The following is a 17,007-nucleotide window of genomic DNA, read 5'->3' on the forward strand; positions in this document are numbered from 1 at the left end:
AGTCATGCATGTGATTTACTTGGGAGCCGTTTTGAAAAGAGCTACCATTTATGTGGCTGTTTATTCACAGACTCTAAGATAATACCACAAGGAGGAAAAACACTTATGTTTCATTGTATCACATAGATTGATATTAAACAAACAAATGAAAAATGACATCTCCTAGCATGGGCTAAGTTAATCCAATAAAAATATTTCTTTGGGAAAGAAATGATATCTTGGTAGAATTGCTCATTTTTTTTAGAATTACAGAACGTTTCAACTGAGATAGGGTCCAAGAATTATTTATCCATTCACAGCTCAGGAAACTGTGCCAAACAATACTGGTTAGTTGCCAAGACGGTCATCTGTTCCTTTTCCCTTCCACCTGAAATATACACTCAGGATTTATGAAATCTCTGTCTTGTGTTCATTCTATTCCAATATACTGGTTGGCATTATATGTTCCTTGCCCAGTGTGTAATACCTAGCTGAATGTTTTGAATATTTAGGTTCTGAATAAATATTTCTTCAAGTACATTTGCAGATTTTCCCTCTTTTGTTGATCAGCCTTCCACTTCTGCCTCAACATGCTCGTGTATATCCAGACTCAGCTCTGTTTCTCCCTGTCCCGTTTACTTACATCATTGCTCATGAGAGTTGTAGAGTCCTTTTGTCATGTCTTTTATCAATTCAGACACATTTACAGAAAAGTCAAGACTACAAAGTGTTCACTTGGTCATAGCCAGACATCTTGTGCTTTCGTTTCTAGGCACCAGTCTGGTAAACACCCTCAACCACATTCAGTTTTAGGGTCACAGCTTGAAGCAAATATCCTGCCCAGAGGACGGTTTCTCACCACCAAGTTACACTGTGGCCTCATCACCTCCTCCCCTTATGGTACACAGGAAGAACTTAACACATGCTCAGCCATGTAAGCCAGACTGTATCCTACTGGCCAAGAAGGCCAGTTGATTCAGCCTTGGTGGTTATTCTCACTTAACGAATATAATTTCTAAGTAGTTTGTTGAGGTGCTGGTGGTTATTCTCAAGTACTTGAGCCCAGGCTGTTTGCAAAGCAATGTAAATTTCTTTTTCCAATAGTTTTAGGAGGTCAGATAAATATGTCTATATGAAACGTACTTGGAATCAAATGACTGTTTCTGCATAAATTCATTATATTGGTTTTATACCATTTATTAGAAAGTATGTTTTCTGAAAGCTATTTCATGTCCTTTTGCAATTTCTCATGTGACAGAAGCATTACTACTGTTCAGCAAATCCTCAATAAATGCTCCACCGTGACAGATGCGGTGAGAATATACGCTCAGCATTGAGAAAGAAATTGGAATTTCTTGTACATACTACCTCTTTATACAAGTAAGTTTTTTAAGCTCACCATCCTGACTCATCTTAGAATATACCTCTTTAAGAATCCTTAAAGACGGATGTAAACTTGACTTTTGTGGTGATCGTTTTGTGATATATACAAGTATCAAATCCTTAGGTTACACATTTGAGACTAATATAATATTACATGGCAGTTACACCTCAATTAATTAATTAACTAATTAATTAAAAACTCTTTGCTCCCCCCATTTTCAAAAAAAAAAAAAGAGAATCCTTTCCACACTCCATCAATTTATTTAGGGAGAGCTTTACATATGACACCATAGCTCCCCATTCTTAACTTCATCATGGTAGCTGTTTCCAGAAACTGTACTTTTAAGTAGATATTTGTGACTTTCCTACAGGACTGTAAGTTCCTCTTAGAACTAAATGAAATGAGCAGAATATTCAGATATTCTGTTTCTACCATATTCACTTCTCTTTTTCTTGGTCTTTTACTTGAGGCACCTAACTGCAGCGAAAACTAAAGCTACTTAACATAAAAGTAACTCTTTAAGCAAGTGTGATTTAGATTTCCCCATAGAAAGCCCACATTCATTTCCTTTTATAAACCAAATATTTTTTTAAAAATGTGGTTGCAAGAAAATGTCAGCTTACATTTCATATGTAGAGATCTAATTTTACTATGTAAAATGGACAATGGAAAATGTTGATTATCTGGAAAGAACATTGGTATAAAAATGTAAGAAGATAACGTTATTCTTTTTTTCCTTCAACTTGTTTTGTATTCAGTTATCTCGTTTGCTCTTGAACTTGATTCACACTTTCTTGTCCATTTTCTATCACCTACACTAAAATGTAAACTTCATGATGGTGAGAAATCTTGTCTAGATTGTTTAACATTCTCAAGGTCTAGAAAAGCACCCAGCAGATAGTTGTTACTACAAAAACTGTGTTGAATAAACTTGTTTATTGTTCAAGTTGAAACATATCACTGAATTTGCTTTCCTTCCTTCCTTGATATATCTTTAAGAATTTTGAGTTTGATAACCTTATTTTTCCTTAAAATTGTATGAAGTTTTCCTTTTTTTTAAATATTATTTTTTGGGGGGAGTAGATTTATTTATTTATTTATTTTTATTTAATGGAGATCCTGGGGATTGAACCCAGGACCTCATGCATGCTAGGCATGTGCTCTACCACTGAGCTTTACCCTCCTCTGCTGATTTTTTTTTTTTATCTTACTTTATATTTTATCTCAATGTAGTGAATAAATGAAAATAAATAAAATGTATACTGAATCAATCTTCTAAATTACACCAATATTTACTTATTTTTTATGCACACTGGGATTGTGTGTTTAAGTTCCTAATTCTTCTGCATAGGGTGTATATATAGTTGAAATCCAAGTTTATGTTTTTAAATTGGCATAAAAATTTCACAGCAGAAATTGCCTAATAATAACTCATTTCCTACTTTTTCTGCAGTGCTGCCTCATTTATTTTTTCATCTATGCATATGACTTTCTTGTCTGTATCTTTTCTCTCTTTCAATTTGCCTGATTTCTCTATGTTACCATGTTATTTTGTTGTAATGAACATAGCTTTAGCAAAGGTCTTAATTCTGGTAGGACAAGCCCCTTACCTTTTCTTCTTTAAAAGTGATAGTTCTACTCTTGGATTTTGCATTAATGAACATAGCATAAGCTGGGATATTAATCAGAATTGAATCTCTAAAATATTGTAGGATAATTGATATCTTTATTAGATCCAATGGTCCTATCAAAATTTAGTTGTTTTTGAAAATATTTCCATAAAATTATACAGTAAGTTCCACATAGATCTTGTCTATTTCTGTTAGATTTATACGTAAATACCTTACAGTGTTTCTGTTGTGGTTGTTAAGTTAGTGGTATATTAAAAATAAATTGTTTCTGTTTATAATTGACCTTAAACATAATAGTTTGTGCAAATTAATGCTACATTCAGTCATATAGTATTACTCCTGTTAACTGGTCATGAAATATTTTTTATCTTTGTAGATAAATATACCATCAGCAAAAAAAATTAAGTCCTTATATTTTTAGTCTTCTATGATGGTCTTAAATGTGCTGCAGAATCTCCACAATAACATCAAAAAGAAGTGGTATTAGTGATCACTTTGCTTTCACGATTTTCTAAAAGACTACTAATGCCTTGATGTTAAAAGTGACAGTTTATATAGATACTGGTAAATATGCTGAAGATTGTTTTTATCATTCAAAGCTGTTGAATTCAAAGCTGTTGAAGTAAATATGCATTCCATCTTGGTGCAATCATTTTCTTTTCTATTTCTTTATTGTTTGGAGCAAATTGCCTTTAACAATTTTTCCTCCAAAGGAACATTACTATTACAATCCTCAAATAAATTCAATTTGGTCTTCTATACACTAGTATAGATGTAGTTCGATTTGGTTTGGTACTGCTGTAGGATTTTGGAATAATTTTCATAAGTAAGATTGACTTTTCCTTTTCTTATCTTAACACATTCTCATCTAATTTAGACATCAAGGTAATTCTCATTGTAGAGAAAAAAATAGCAACTCTTCTTTTTTTCCCTATAGTTTAGAAAAGTTTGTGTAATTTATAATGATTTCTTTCTTAAAATTTACTATTTCTCTGCTGTAAAACTATTTGACTTTTGTGTTACCCATACAGGAAGATTTAAAATAACCTACTGATTTCATTATAATTATTATAGCTTTATCAAACTTCGCAGAATCAACTTTTGCCTATGTTAATTTTATCTCACACATATTGTAAATAGTAAATAGATAGTGTCTATAGAATCGTCCTACTAACTAAAAATTATTGCCTAATTATTGCCTAAGAACATCCTTTATTCAGATTTCTTTACTTTTTTCCTAATGTTCTTTTTCTGTTCCTTTATCCCATCCAGGATAGCATGTTACATTTTGTCACTCTGTCTCTTTAAACTCTTTTTGGCTGTGACAGTTTCCTTATCATTTTTAAATGTAATGGAAATTAGACGCAGCTAAAAATCAGAACATTAGGGCATTAGTTGATTATGTTGCTATTCTGGCAAGAGATTTGGTGCTATTGTTCTGAGCAATAAAGAGAAATCCAAAAAGTAATGTCCCCAAGGAAGAAGGAGGAAAGAGTCCTATTGAAGAGCAGAGACAGATCTGAGGCGCCCATATACACCATAGACACAATCTTATTGGCCATAAATTAATAATGAATTAAAGTAGGCATATGATGATTTATCATGGAATTTTAGTTTTGTATACACTTAATATTTTCATTATTAAAATGTCATGTATGTACACATATATGTATTTATGTGAGCATATACATGTATGTCAAAGTATATATATATGAAAACTCTCTCTCTGTGGTTTCAACTTTTATGACAAAGCATACTTAATTCCACTCAAGCTTACAAAAGCCTATGCATAGGATGACCAAGAAGTTTTTAAATTTTTTTCTGTCTTTTTTCACACAGTACTTACAACCATATTTTATAACAAAATTTTCACTTCTGAAAAAAATTTAGAAAGAGGTTATATAATTCCACCATTTGTTCCTTAAAACTTTGGAGATTTCCGATCACTGATTTCACCATTTTTAAGTGATAAAATGATGTTAGGACCTAACATTTATTCCACTAAAAAAGGAAATTTTCTGTGTAGTGAGAAGGCGGAAGCAGTGTGGTTTGTGCTTTTTCAACAGAAAGAAGAGATAAGAATGACATTTTTTGCTGCACCTTTCTCAGGGATCCAAACTGGTTAGATATCTCTCGTTCAGTTCTAAACTGGGAACTCAGGACATGTCTAATTATCCAGAAGGCTCTTATCCACAAGAATCAGGACCGTCCTTTTCCAATCAGGTGTGTGTCTGTGTGTGTTGGTGTGTATGTGAGTATGTGTTTCTAACCACTATTATTCAAGAAATAAACTCTTGAGGTTTTTAACCTCAGGAAAGTGTCTAAAAATATTTACACCATAAAGTGATTCTAATTGTTTAAGTGTTTGAATTCACATTGCAGGCAAAGAATTTTTATTACTTCTAACGTGTACTCTTTTTCACTTTACTCAATGGTAGGTAAATAAGATGTATTTGTTGAAGAATCAAAAATTAGGATGTTGCTGTAGGATGGAACCTTGTCTCTAAACAAAACTAGAAGAACGAATCTTTACATTGAGGATTCGAGAACTGAATTTCAATTTAAATTCTCACACTTAATGAGTTTTCTACTCTTGTGCGAAAGCTTACGTTCTGTAACACACAACCTTACTTGCAAAATAAAACAATTTATTTTCATTGTTTCCAACGATCATGATCAAATATAAAACAGCTTTAACTTTTTAAAAAAATCTATGCACTGTGCATATTTATTAAATAGATTCTTTTCCTGGGAGCTTTGCTAGACAACATTAAGATGTTACTATATAAGCAAATGTGGGATTAATTTTGTTAATTATGATGGTGATGATAACTTATAGTAAATTATGACAATGATATGGACAGAACTTGAATGAAAACATACTAGGAAGAACCATTCAACAAAATTTCATATATCTTACTCAGATTTACCTTGCAAAGAAAGCAATTACCACCAAATAAAATAAGACTTAAAAAAAACCCATATGTGTTAATATTCAATATGAGTGATGGAAAACATTTTTGATTAAATATCTTAAAGTAGGTAAATTAAAAACAACTATTATTTTTTTTTAACATTTTGAAATAATTGTTCACTATTTTACAGCAAGAGAAAGTTTAAAAGTTGATTTTTAACTTTATATGAATTATCATTTCTATTCTTTCCTTTTTTATATATGCATGAGTGAAAATTTTCTGGATTCTCACTTTTCTAATCTAAATTTATCAATTCACCACAGAAGAGGAAACAGAAAAAAAATCCCAGTTTTATTTTATTCAGAAATTCTTTCTAAAAAATGAAGACTTTGGATTCATCTCTGCGGTGGATGAGCAGTCATAATATATGATGGAGTCTATCCGAGATCGCTGGGCTCATCACGGCATCGGTAGGTCCTTGCCGCGGGAATGTAGTTTCGCCTGTTTGCTTAATTTCAAGATACCTAGAATTTGAGACAAGCATATAAGTTATAGTAAAGCAGCTTACTCTGATTCACTCATGTCTGTTTTATGTTAATTCATAGTATATTCATGTTATATTTGAACAAGTTAAATTTAATAATACTGTATCAAGTCGTCAAAAATTTGAAACGTTTCCTCCCTGTTCATTCCATTAACCACCCAAAGTCATGTATCTCACAGCTTGAGGCAGCCTAGAATAATAGCAGCATTAAGATTTGGAGCTAGAATTGAATTTTAATCAAACTTTACCAGTCTCTAGCTTTGAGCCTCTCTGGACTTAAGTTTCCTTTTCTATTAAATAGAGATGTAAAACATGCCACAATTACCTTAGTGGATTTCTGTGACATTCAAATCAAGTGACATATATTTGACAGTGATTCTTAAACTAAAATATTATATATTACTCAGCTGGTAGCATTATATTACATAACCAATATGACTTTGGCCATCTCTAAGATTCAGTTACTTCACCCACAGAATAATACCTACCCTTTTCACACATTTGATGATGAAATTTAAATTAAATTACATATTGTATGTACAAACTAAAACAATGTTTTGGCTTAATTTTAGGTATAAAAGGTATAATTTGTATTAGCTTTTCATTTATAAGAAGCTCTTACATATTCAGTAATGATTATACTATTTCAAAAAGAGAAAAAATGATTTTTCACTTGTTTGTTCAGAGGCAAGATTCTTTACTTGCCTTTATCCTAAAATTTTAGAGCTTACTATTTTATTCTTTATAAATACTTCACTCTAAAGAAAGTTAGACACAGTGGTATTTACTGTTAACCATGTGATTGACATTATTAACACTATATGCATATTATTATCTTTCAGTTTTTAAAATAGCCATACCAGGTTGAGTTAATACTCTGTCTTCCATCCTCCCTCCCCTTCACTCCCCACCTTCCTTCCTTCCTTCCTTTCTTCTTTTCTTTTCTTTTCTTTCTTTCTTTCTTTTTCTTTTTCTTTCTTTCTTTCTTTCTTTCTTTCTTTCTTTCTTTCTTTCTTTCTTTCTTTCTTTCTTTCTTTCTTTCTTTCTTTCTTCTCTTTCTTTTCTTTCTTTCTCTCTCTCTCTCTCTCTCTCTCTTTCTTTCTTTCTTTCTTTCTTTCTTTCTTTCTTTCTCCTTCCTTCCTTCCTTCCTTCCTTCCTTCCATCCTTTCTTCCTTTCTTTCTTTCCTTTCTTCTTCTTTCATTTTGTGCAGTTATTAACTTAGTAAACGTGGCTCTATGAATTAAACATGTGTCTAACTCCCTAGACCCCTGAGAGTTTCTCATGATACAGTGTCTTTATTTCATTGCACATTATATTTCATTGCACATTAAGAATTGACTCATTTTAATCGTACGTAGGATCTTGCTGAAGATATTTTGCCATAGAATAAATATAATTTTATTTATACTACAAAGTATGAAAGTCAAAATAACAAAGTAATAGAAAAATAATTTGATGTTATACTTTAAAAAGGCTATGAATGGAAATAGCTACTTAAGTTTTAAACATTAATGACTCAAGTGGCAGAAAGACCATGACATATTGGCCTGAACTGTTTTTCTCCAGAGATGAGTAAATCTGATAATTATGACCCTGAACTGGTGAAGCATGGTGCTTCTGCCAGGCAGAAAAAGGGAAGACACACAAGCAAACATGGAGAAAACTGTGAGTCCTGTATTCTGCTTGTCTCCTCTCAGTATGCCGAGGTGAATCTTAGAAACTGTGATCAACTTGGTGATAAGCACGCAGTTTCCTTTACCTTCATGAGGAGAGCAGTGTTGAGGTTAACTCTGATATGCTCTTGGAAGATATAATAAAATTTAGCAGAAACTGTTGAGTTTAGGATCTTTTCATGCCCTAAAAATGATGAAATGATCATGACGATGACAGTTGAGACACGCAGTTTCTAAGGGATTGCTCAGCAACTAACCTCAGGGACGAGTAAATAGAAATGGAAAACAGAAGCAAAAAGAAACACAAAATACCCTTCAGCTATGTTCTTAAACAGTCTGAAAGAGATGCCTTGATTGCTATTCACAGAAATGTTTCTGAGTGGTGAACGAGATACGTTCTCTGTCCTTTATCAAGCCTGAATATCATGAAAAATAAAGCCTGAAATAGTTTACACAGAAGGAAAAACAACAGGCTTCTCCCACCTATAAACTTTGATTAAATGTTAAAAAGCAAATTATTAAATAGCATCACTTTACAATGATTAATTATGGGAATGAAAATGTGCCATATGTAATAATCAAAGGGGAAATATTTTATGATCACATGCATAGTGTTGAAAAGGTGTCAGGTCAAAATCAGTATGAATTCCTAATTAAAAAGAGCTTAATTTTAAAAACTTCTAAAATATAAATACTGCCTTTGATATATATATATTTTCAAAAGCTGTCATTATGCTTATTGGTAAATGCTAGCAGCATTTTCATTGTATTTAGGAAAGGACAAGAACTTTTACTGTCGTTACTGTTGGGTCATATTGACTGTTCTGCTGCTGTTAACCAACATGAATAACCAAGAAAAGGAAAAAAATAAATGATATGAAATTAGAATTAAAAGGCAAAATTAATATTATTTGAAAAAATATGGGATTTAAAATATTTTTAAAAATCTTCAAAAGCCTCACCCTCAAATACTATGAACAATAAGGAAATCTAATAATGTGGACTTGATTGAAATCAGATATAAAAATCAATGTCATACTAAATACAAAAACAAGGAAAATGTGACAAAGGAAAAATGCCATATTTATAAAACCAAATATCAGAAAAAATAAACTTTTCAATTGAAAACTCTAGAAATAAATTATTAACTTAAAGTGGTACTGATGAACATAAAGTAAGACATGCATAATGGAAATAGAAATTATTCAAGGATAAAAGCCAACATTTTCAAGATATAAATTATCTCTCTACATATACCTTTACTGTGATTCTATTGAAAAACCAATGTACCATATTTTTTAAGTGACAGGTTCCTGGAGAGCTGAGTTTAAAGTTCTTTAGGCACATATGAAATGTAATGATGGGGAAAATAGTCTGAAAAAGAAATGTAAGACAATATGTGGGCACTATCAAAGACTCCAGTGTATTATAAAACTAAGAAAATTTTACATCTAGTTTACATGGAGGGATGAATTAAATAATATAGGAATAAATGTAAATATAAATTATAATGTATTATTTGCTAAAGGTAGGATTTCATATCAATGAGAACACACTGATTTATTCAGCAAATATGTCAGAAAAATTCAGTGCCCACTTGGGAAGAATTTTTTTTATAAATTTAAGTTCCTACATCATTTATTACACACACAAACACACACACCAAATAAACCAAAGAAAGAAGGAAATCATATAATATTATGAAGGAGCATGGGCATAACTTAAGTTTATAAACTCAGAATAATGAAGGCATTTTTATTCAGATCACAAGCCATAAGCCATAAGAACCATATGCCGTAAAGGAAAGTTTGATCAAGTCAACCATTATCCATTTTAGCACCCCAAAATTACCATAAATAAAATTAAAACAGAAATAGTACCTGAGACATGTATTTGCAAAACATATGGAAATAAATGAACTAATATTCTTAACCTGAAAAGTAAGAAACAAATCAGCTATTTAATATAAACAGGAGTCTCAGAGAAGTAAAATAAAAACAGTATTTGACCACAATGAAAGATGTTTAATCTTATTCATAACAGGAAAAACAAAGTTCAAATTTTTAAAACAATATTTCTTATCAGATTTACACATTTAAAAAATGTGAGTAATATGTAGTGTGGATGAAGTTGTGAGAAAACAGGCTTTTAAATTTATTTTTGGTTCTATATAAATGGGTAGAGCTTCCTTGGACTAGAACTTTCAATCATTTCAAAAATTTAAAACGCAAATGCCAGCTGGCCCAGCAGCTGCCCTTTAGGAAATTTCCCCTAGGGAGGTACTAAAAATTATGCACAATTGTGTATGAAATGTTAGTCATACCATTGTACCTAATAACAAAAATTAAGAAACAATTTAAATACGTATTGTAAAAATTAAAAATCTGCCAAGAATTAGTTTTTGCCTATTTACCAGTGAAACACAGTGTAAACAGATATTCATAAAAATTTGATATTTTGTAAGACATGATATGGAATAATCACTAGCATATTTTCTTAAATGGAAATATTACCGAATATTTTGTTTGTTTCTTAAATATGTGTTTTAAAAAGGGAGTTGGAGGGAACTGTCCATATTTCTTATTGTACCTTTATGGAAAATTTTAAGTTTTAAAAATGAGAACTGTGATTTATTCTAAGGGAGGACTAGGGAATTTAAAGAGAGGAGTAGAAAGGGATATTACATTTTTATACTCTTATTTTTTAATAACTTACAAAGTACTTTTTTTACCTTTCCTGAGAAAAATAATTAAGGAGAAGCACGAATATCACGCTTCCCTCCCATAAACAAACACTTCTAGCTTTTGTATTAAACATGAAGCTACCAGAACCCTTTATCTTTTTTCCTCATCTTTCTCATTCCTTTTTTTTTTTTTCTTTGACAGCATCTCCATTTTCCCTTGCCAGATCCTGTTGCTGTAGCCATGGCGATCCGTTTCCTTGTAACGGTAATGCTAGGCAGTGCCATGATCATAAATTGTAAGTGGTAACAGAGAAGTAAATAGCAGCATTGTTCATCTAACAATCGTAATGCATTACTTTGATTCGTATTCAGAAGCGCAGAAATATAAGCCAGCAATATTGAATTTATTTTTCATTGAGCTTACATTTTTGCTATTAGTTTAGAAATTTGTCAGCCCACTTTTGCGTGGACTTACCACTTACGAACAACACAAACCCTGTAAATAACTATGATTATTTTAACAGCATTATTCAACCAAGGAACTCCGGATTCTCTGACAGGTAAGTGAAAATTTTCTAATATTTTGAAGCACAAACTACTGCATTGGTACATGCTGGGTACAGGCATGTATACAACGGCATTAACAAAAGACTGAAGGTGATTAGTTGTTATCCATAATTCATTGTAGATTTATTGACTTATTTATAAAGAGGAAGTACTTGTGGAAAGCAAAGGACACAGTTTTGGCATCTCTCTCTCTCTATACATATACTTATATATAAATGTGTAGAGATATGTCATTGGGAATGGTCATGAGTTAGTTATCTGGAATTTTGGGGTTGGAATAAAAAAAATATTTAACCTGTCTAGATAAAATCTTCTATAATGTTGAGACATGCAGAATTAATGATATAGTCTATCTTTCTAGGAAGTTACTGTGGTCCATGTCCAAAAAACTGGATATGTTACAGAAATAACTGCTACCAATTTTCTAATGAGAGCAAAAGCTGGTACCAGAGCCAAGCTTCTTGTATGAATCAAAATTCCAGTCTCTTGAAGATATATAGCAGAGAGGACCAGGTTGAGTATTTGATTTTTTTTTAATTTAAAAAAAGATTAAAAATTTTTTTTATTGAAGTGTAGTTGATTTACAATGTGTTAGTTTCTGGTGTACAGAAGGGTGATTCAGTTATACATATATTATTTTTCATATTCTTTTATGTTATGGTTTATTACAAGACATTAATACAGTTCCCTGTGTTATAATGTAGGACCTTTTTGTTTATCTGTTTTATACATAGTAGTTTTTATCTGCTAATTCTAAACTCCCAATGTATCCCTCCCCCACCCTATTTCTCCTTTGGTAACCATAAATTTGTTTTCCATCGATGAGTTTGTTTCTGTTCTGTAGATAAGCTCATTTGTGTCACTTTTTAGATGCCACAAGTAAGTCATATCACAAGTTATTTGTCTTTCTCTTTCTGACTTAGAATGAGAATTTCTAGGTCCATCCATGTTGCTGCAAAGTAAACACTGATTTTATTTGTGGTTTCAAACAGGACTTCTTTAAATTGGTGAAGTCGTATCATTGGCTGGGACTAGTACAAATTCCAGCGAATGGTTCCTGGCAGTGGGAAGATGGTTCCATTCTCTCGGCTAATCAGTAAGTTTCTGTGCCAGGAGGTCTCTGTTTGTGGATTTGTCCCTCAGTTGCCCCTATGATCACTCAACTATCACATTTTCCTTCATGCAATGCCAGGACATCCCCATATTCTAACAGATTCAACAAAAAACCTCTTAGGGCCTAAATTTAGGAACTAGTGGAGCGGAGCAGCCAATATCAATAATAATGAGTAACATTATGTTGATGGATGTTTGGATAGTTCCCAGTTGTTGACTATTATTACAAATAAAGCTACTTGCAATGAGCACTTATATGGAAGTCTTTGTAGGAACACAGGCTTTCCTTTCTCTTACATAAATATCTAGGAGTGGAATGGTTGAACCATATGACGGATGTATGTTAAGCTTTTTAAGAAACTCTCAAACTGTTATCCAAAGAGGTTGTGCAGTTTTACATTCCTATTAGCAGTGTGGGAGCGTTCCAGTGGCTCTACATCCTAGTCAACACTTGTTATAGTCAGTCTCTTAAATATTAGTCATTATCATAGGTGTGTAGTGGTATCTCCTTGTGGTTTTAACTTGTGTTTTTCTAGTGGCTAATGATACTGGACATCTTTTTTTGTGCCTATTTACCATTTATTTAAAATTTTCTGTTTATTGATTTCATTTTTATTTTTATTTACTATCTCCTTACTCAGGGTGGACTTTTCTTTTCCTAGTCTCTTCTGGTGAAAGCTGACATAGTGATTTGAGACCTTTCCTTTTTTCTAACAGAAGCATCCGTGCTATTAATATTTGAAATGATTTGGCAACATCCCCACGTATTTTGAGATACTGTGTTTTCATTTTAATTTAGTTCAAAATAGTTTCTAAATTCCTTTTTGCATTAGTTTGAACTATCAATTACTCAGAACTGTGTTATTTAGTTTCTAACATTTGGGGATTTTCCAGAGATCTTCCTGTTACTAATTCTAATTTCATTCCATTTTGATCACAAAACATATTTATTATGAATTGGCTCCTTTTAAATTTATTTAGATAAGTTTTATGGACAAGACTTGGTCTATCTTTGGAAATATTCTATGTGCACTTGAACAGAATGTGTATTACATCATTTTGAGGTAGAGTGTTCTATAATTTCAATTAAGTCAAGTTGGTTGAGAGTGTTGCTTAAGTCATATATCTCCTTTCTGATTTTCTGTTTTATCCATTATTGAGAGAGTTATTGAAATCTTAGATTATAATTATGGATTTATGTATTCTGCTTCCAGTTTAAATAGTTTTTGCCTAATGTATCTTGAAGTTCTATTATTAGGTGCATAAATATTTAGGATTGATAAATTTATGGCTCTGTCATTAGGCAATGAGTTCTGTCTCCCTAATGATATTTTGTGCTATGAAATCCTACTTTGTTTAATATATATATTACTACTCCAGTTGATTAGTGTTAATATGGCACATAATTTTGCATTCTCTTATTTTTAACCTATGTGTATCTTTATACTATATCTTTATATGTTTTGTAGACAGAATATAGTTGGACTGATTTTTCATAATCTGACAGTCTCTGCACTTTTAAATTGGAAGTTTAAAACATTTACATTTAGTGTGATTATATGGTTAAGTTTAAGTGTATTTTCTTGCTATTTATCTTTTATTTGTCTAATTTGCTATTAATTCTTATTTTCCTTTTTTGGACTTTTAAGAATATTTTAATTTATTGTAAAATGTTATCTATTTTCTTGGCTTACTAGGTATTACTATTTGTTTCATTTCAAAGTTTGCTCTGAATTTTATTACACATATCTTTAACTGATCAATTGCTATTATGTCACTCATGTATAGTATAGGATTCCTGTAAAAGTATTCTCTCATTTCTCTCTTCCCACACTTTGTACTATTTTTTCCAGCTTTATCAAGATGTGACTGACATATAACATTGTGTACATTTAAGGTGTATAATGGATGATTTGATATACATATATATTATGTAATGATTACCACAAAAAAAGGTTATTTAACACAACCATCACCTCACATGACTACAGATTTTTTTCTTGAGAATGTTTAGGATTTACTCTCTTAGCAACTTTCAGGTACATATATTGTTAACTATAGTCACCATGCTGTTTATTAGATATATTATTAGATAATATAGACAATATTAGATATATATTATTAACTCTCTTGTATATATATTTGTTTATTTTAGAACTTTCCTCTTAATATCTGTATTTATTGCTATAAACCTCCCTCTTAAAACTGCTGCTGCATGCTCTAAATTTTCGTATGTTCTGTTTTTATTTTCATTTGTCTCAAGACACTTTTGATGTTCTTTTTCATTTCTTCTTTGACTTCATATATGAAGAGATTCCAGACTTTCTAAATCAACAAATTTCCAATCTATAAAAAAATAGCAACACATAATTTATAATAGAATGCATTTTTTACTTTTATTAGCTGACTTGGCTATATTTTGCATACCTATGAATTAAGAAAGGGCAGGCATGGTCTTAGAATCTCCTGAAATGGTATTACTTCAGTACCTCTATTTAAATATTGTTTCATTTTTATATGTATGCATTAGTAAAGTTGTGAATATAATCTGTCCTTCTCTCCAATCTAGGCTAACAATGGTTAAAATGCAGAACGGAACATGTGCAGTCTATGGCTCAAATTTTAAAGCTTATACAGAAAATTGCCTAAATCCAAACACATACATCTGCATGCAGAGGAGTGTATAAAAGCTTATAATTTATAAAATATAAAGAATCAAAAGAAATTCTCTGAGTGTTCTCCTCGAAGAAAACTTGGAAGAAAATGCCTCCAATAGTTATGTTAATTTTCATATACATTTAATAAATTATTGTTGAATTAAGTTTTAAATTGTAATTTTATTAAATATGCACAACTATTAAACTAACAAGGCTTTTAGATTTTTTTCAAACTTGAAACTTTTGAAAATAATATAAAATTAAAGCTTGGAGAAGGGTATATGGTGGTTCATTAAATTTGATGTATTTGAGAATTTTCAAAGTAAAAGTTGAAAGATCAACAAAGACACCCTCAACATCTCAAAACGCCACTACTAATTTAATATCGCACATGACGTGTTCGGCAGAAATGGAATTACTCTGTGTAATAAGACTATGGCCCTGACTACTACAAAGCACAGGAAACAAAAAGTCAAATTTGTAGAGGACCTATAAGGCTTCTAGGAAGAAAAAAAGGCATCTAAGTTGAAACGTGTAGAATGACTAAAATGTCTGGGCACAACATTAGGGTAACAGAATTCTTGGCAAGGGAAATAATATTTGCAAATGTGGAGAAGTTGGAAGAGTCTGTGACTCTAAAGAAAGCAGGTTTGGGGGAAACAGAATGATGGAGAAGATGAGGAGGATAAGAAATGGTGGAGAGAGGAGCAGAGGCTAAATGATGTGGGGCTTTCTCCACTCTATTAATAATTTTGGATTTTATTTTAAGTGCAGTTGCCTTCTGTGTTTTGGGGAAAGGCATGAAGAAGTGGCTTGAACAGCATTGTAGATGGAAATTAGTATCAAATGCCATGAAGAATATTATTTCTTTTTTACATAGTCAATCAAGGGCTAAGGAATGTGTTGGTCCATATTAGATTTTAAATTATTGTGTAAATACATAGTATGCACTGACCCACCCCCCAAGAATGAACAAAATTTAACATTTTGTTACATTTGCTTGAAGATTTTATTATTAAATGTTTAAGTCATAAAAAATATACAAAAAATCCTGTACATTTGCTTTGGGGAAAAAAAGCAATTTAAACTGGGCTATGCTTCTGTTTCTGGAACTAAAGGGAAGATACTAGGTCCACTGAAAGTAACAAAAAAAGTTTTATAATTTTGTTCTATAAAATATTATGGCTTAGAGAAAACATTGTTAAACCAACAATGGTAAAAACTCTGTAGAATCTCAGAATTCAGTGAAAATGAAAATCCTAAGAGAAAAGCAGCCACAGAAACTAGCTTTCATCCTGAAGGTTTGTAATAAACTTGGGGAACCTTAGCTTCTGCTGGTTGTCATGGAGTCCTGGAAACAGTCCTGGACCAGAGGTCACCTAACCTAAAAGTTCTCTAAAACTGGGAACTTCAAAGGCTACAATCTCATATAAGGAAAAATAAATAAATCCTACACTTCAGGAAATGTAATAAGGACCCTTGCTAGTGAAACAAACCAGAATATGTCACCCCAAAAGAGGCCTCTTTGACATAAAAACTATTCTAAGCTAAAGATAATTAAGAAGAAGCTTGAAGCCATTATTTCAAATATATCTGCACCCCCTGTTCATTGCATCATTATTCACAAAACCAAGACATGGATACAATCTAAGTGTCCATCAACCATCAGCAGATAAATAGATAAAGAAAATGTTATATGTAAACCATGGAATATTATTCAGCTATAAAAAAGGAAATAAATCTTGCCATTTGCAACAACATGAATGAACCTGGAGGGCATTATGCTAAGGGAAATAAGCCAGACACAGACAAAACTATATGATCTCTATTATATGTGACATCTGAAAAAGATGAATTCAT

At 31.6% G+C, this 17,007-nt stretch overlaps 1 protein-coding gene across 1 annotated transcript; it reads left to right on the forward strand.

The window, feature by feature from the left end:
* Positions 1-1,343: 1,343 nt before the first annotated feature.
* On the forward strand, positions 1,344-15,356 carry KLRK1 (killer cell lectin like receptor K1). The gene is given in 10 exon segments (XM_006192172.3): positions 1,344-1,359; positions 5,061-5,217; positions 6,274-6,379; positions 8,021-8,119; positions 11,013-11,038; positions 11,040-11,106; positions 11,335-11,370; positions 11,739-11,890; positions 12,370-12,473; positions 15,060-15,356. Coding segments are annotated over 8 exon segments (645 nt in total). The 5' UTR covers positions 1,344-1,359; positions 5,061-5,217; positions 6,274-6,336; the 3' UTR covers positions 15,178-15,356.
* The last annotated feature ends 1,651 nt before the right edge of the window (positions 15,357-17,007 follow it).

This window comes from Camelus ferus, chromosome 34, assembly GCF_009834535.1.
Source record: "Camelus ferus isolate YT-003-E chromosome 34, BCGSAC_Cfer_1.0, whole genome shotgun sequence".
NCBI classification, from domain to species: Eukaryota; Metazoa; Chordata; class Mammalia; order Artiodactyla; family Camelidae; genus Camelus; species Camelus ferus.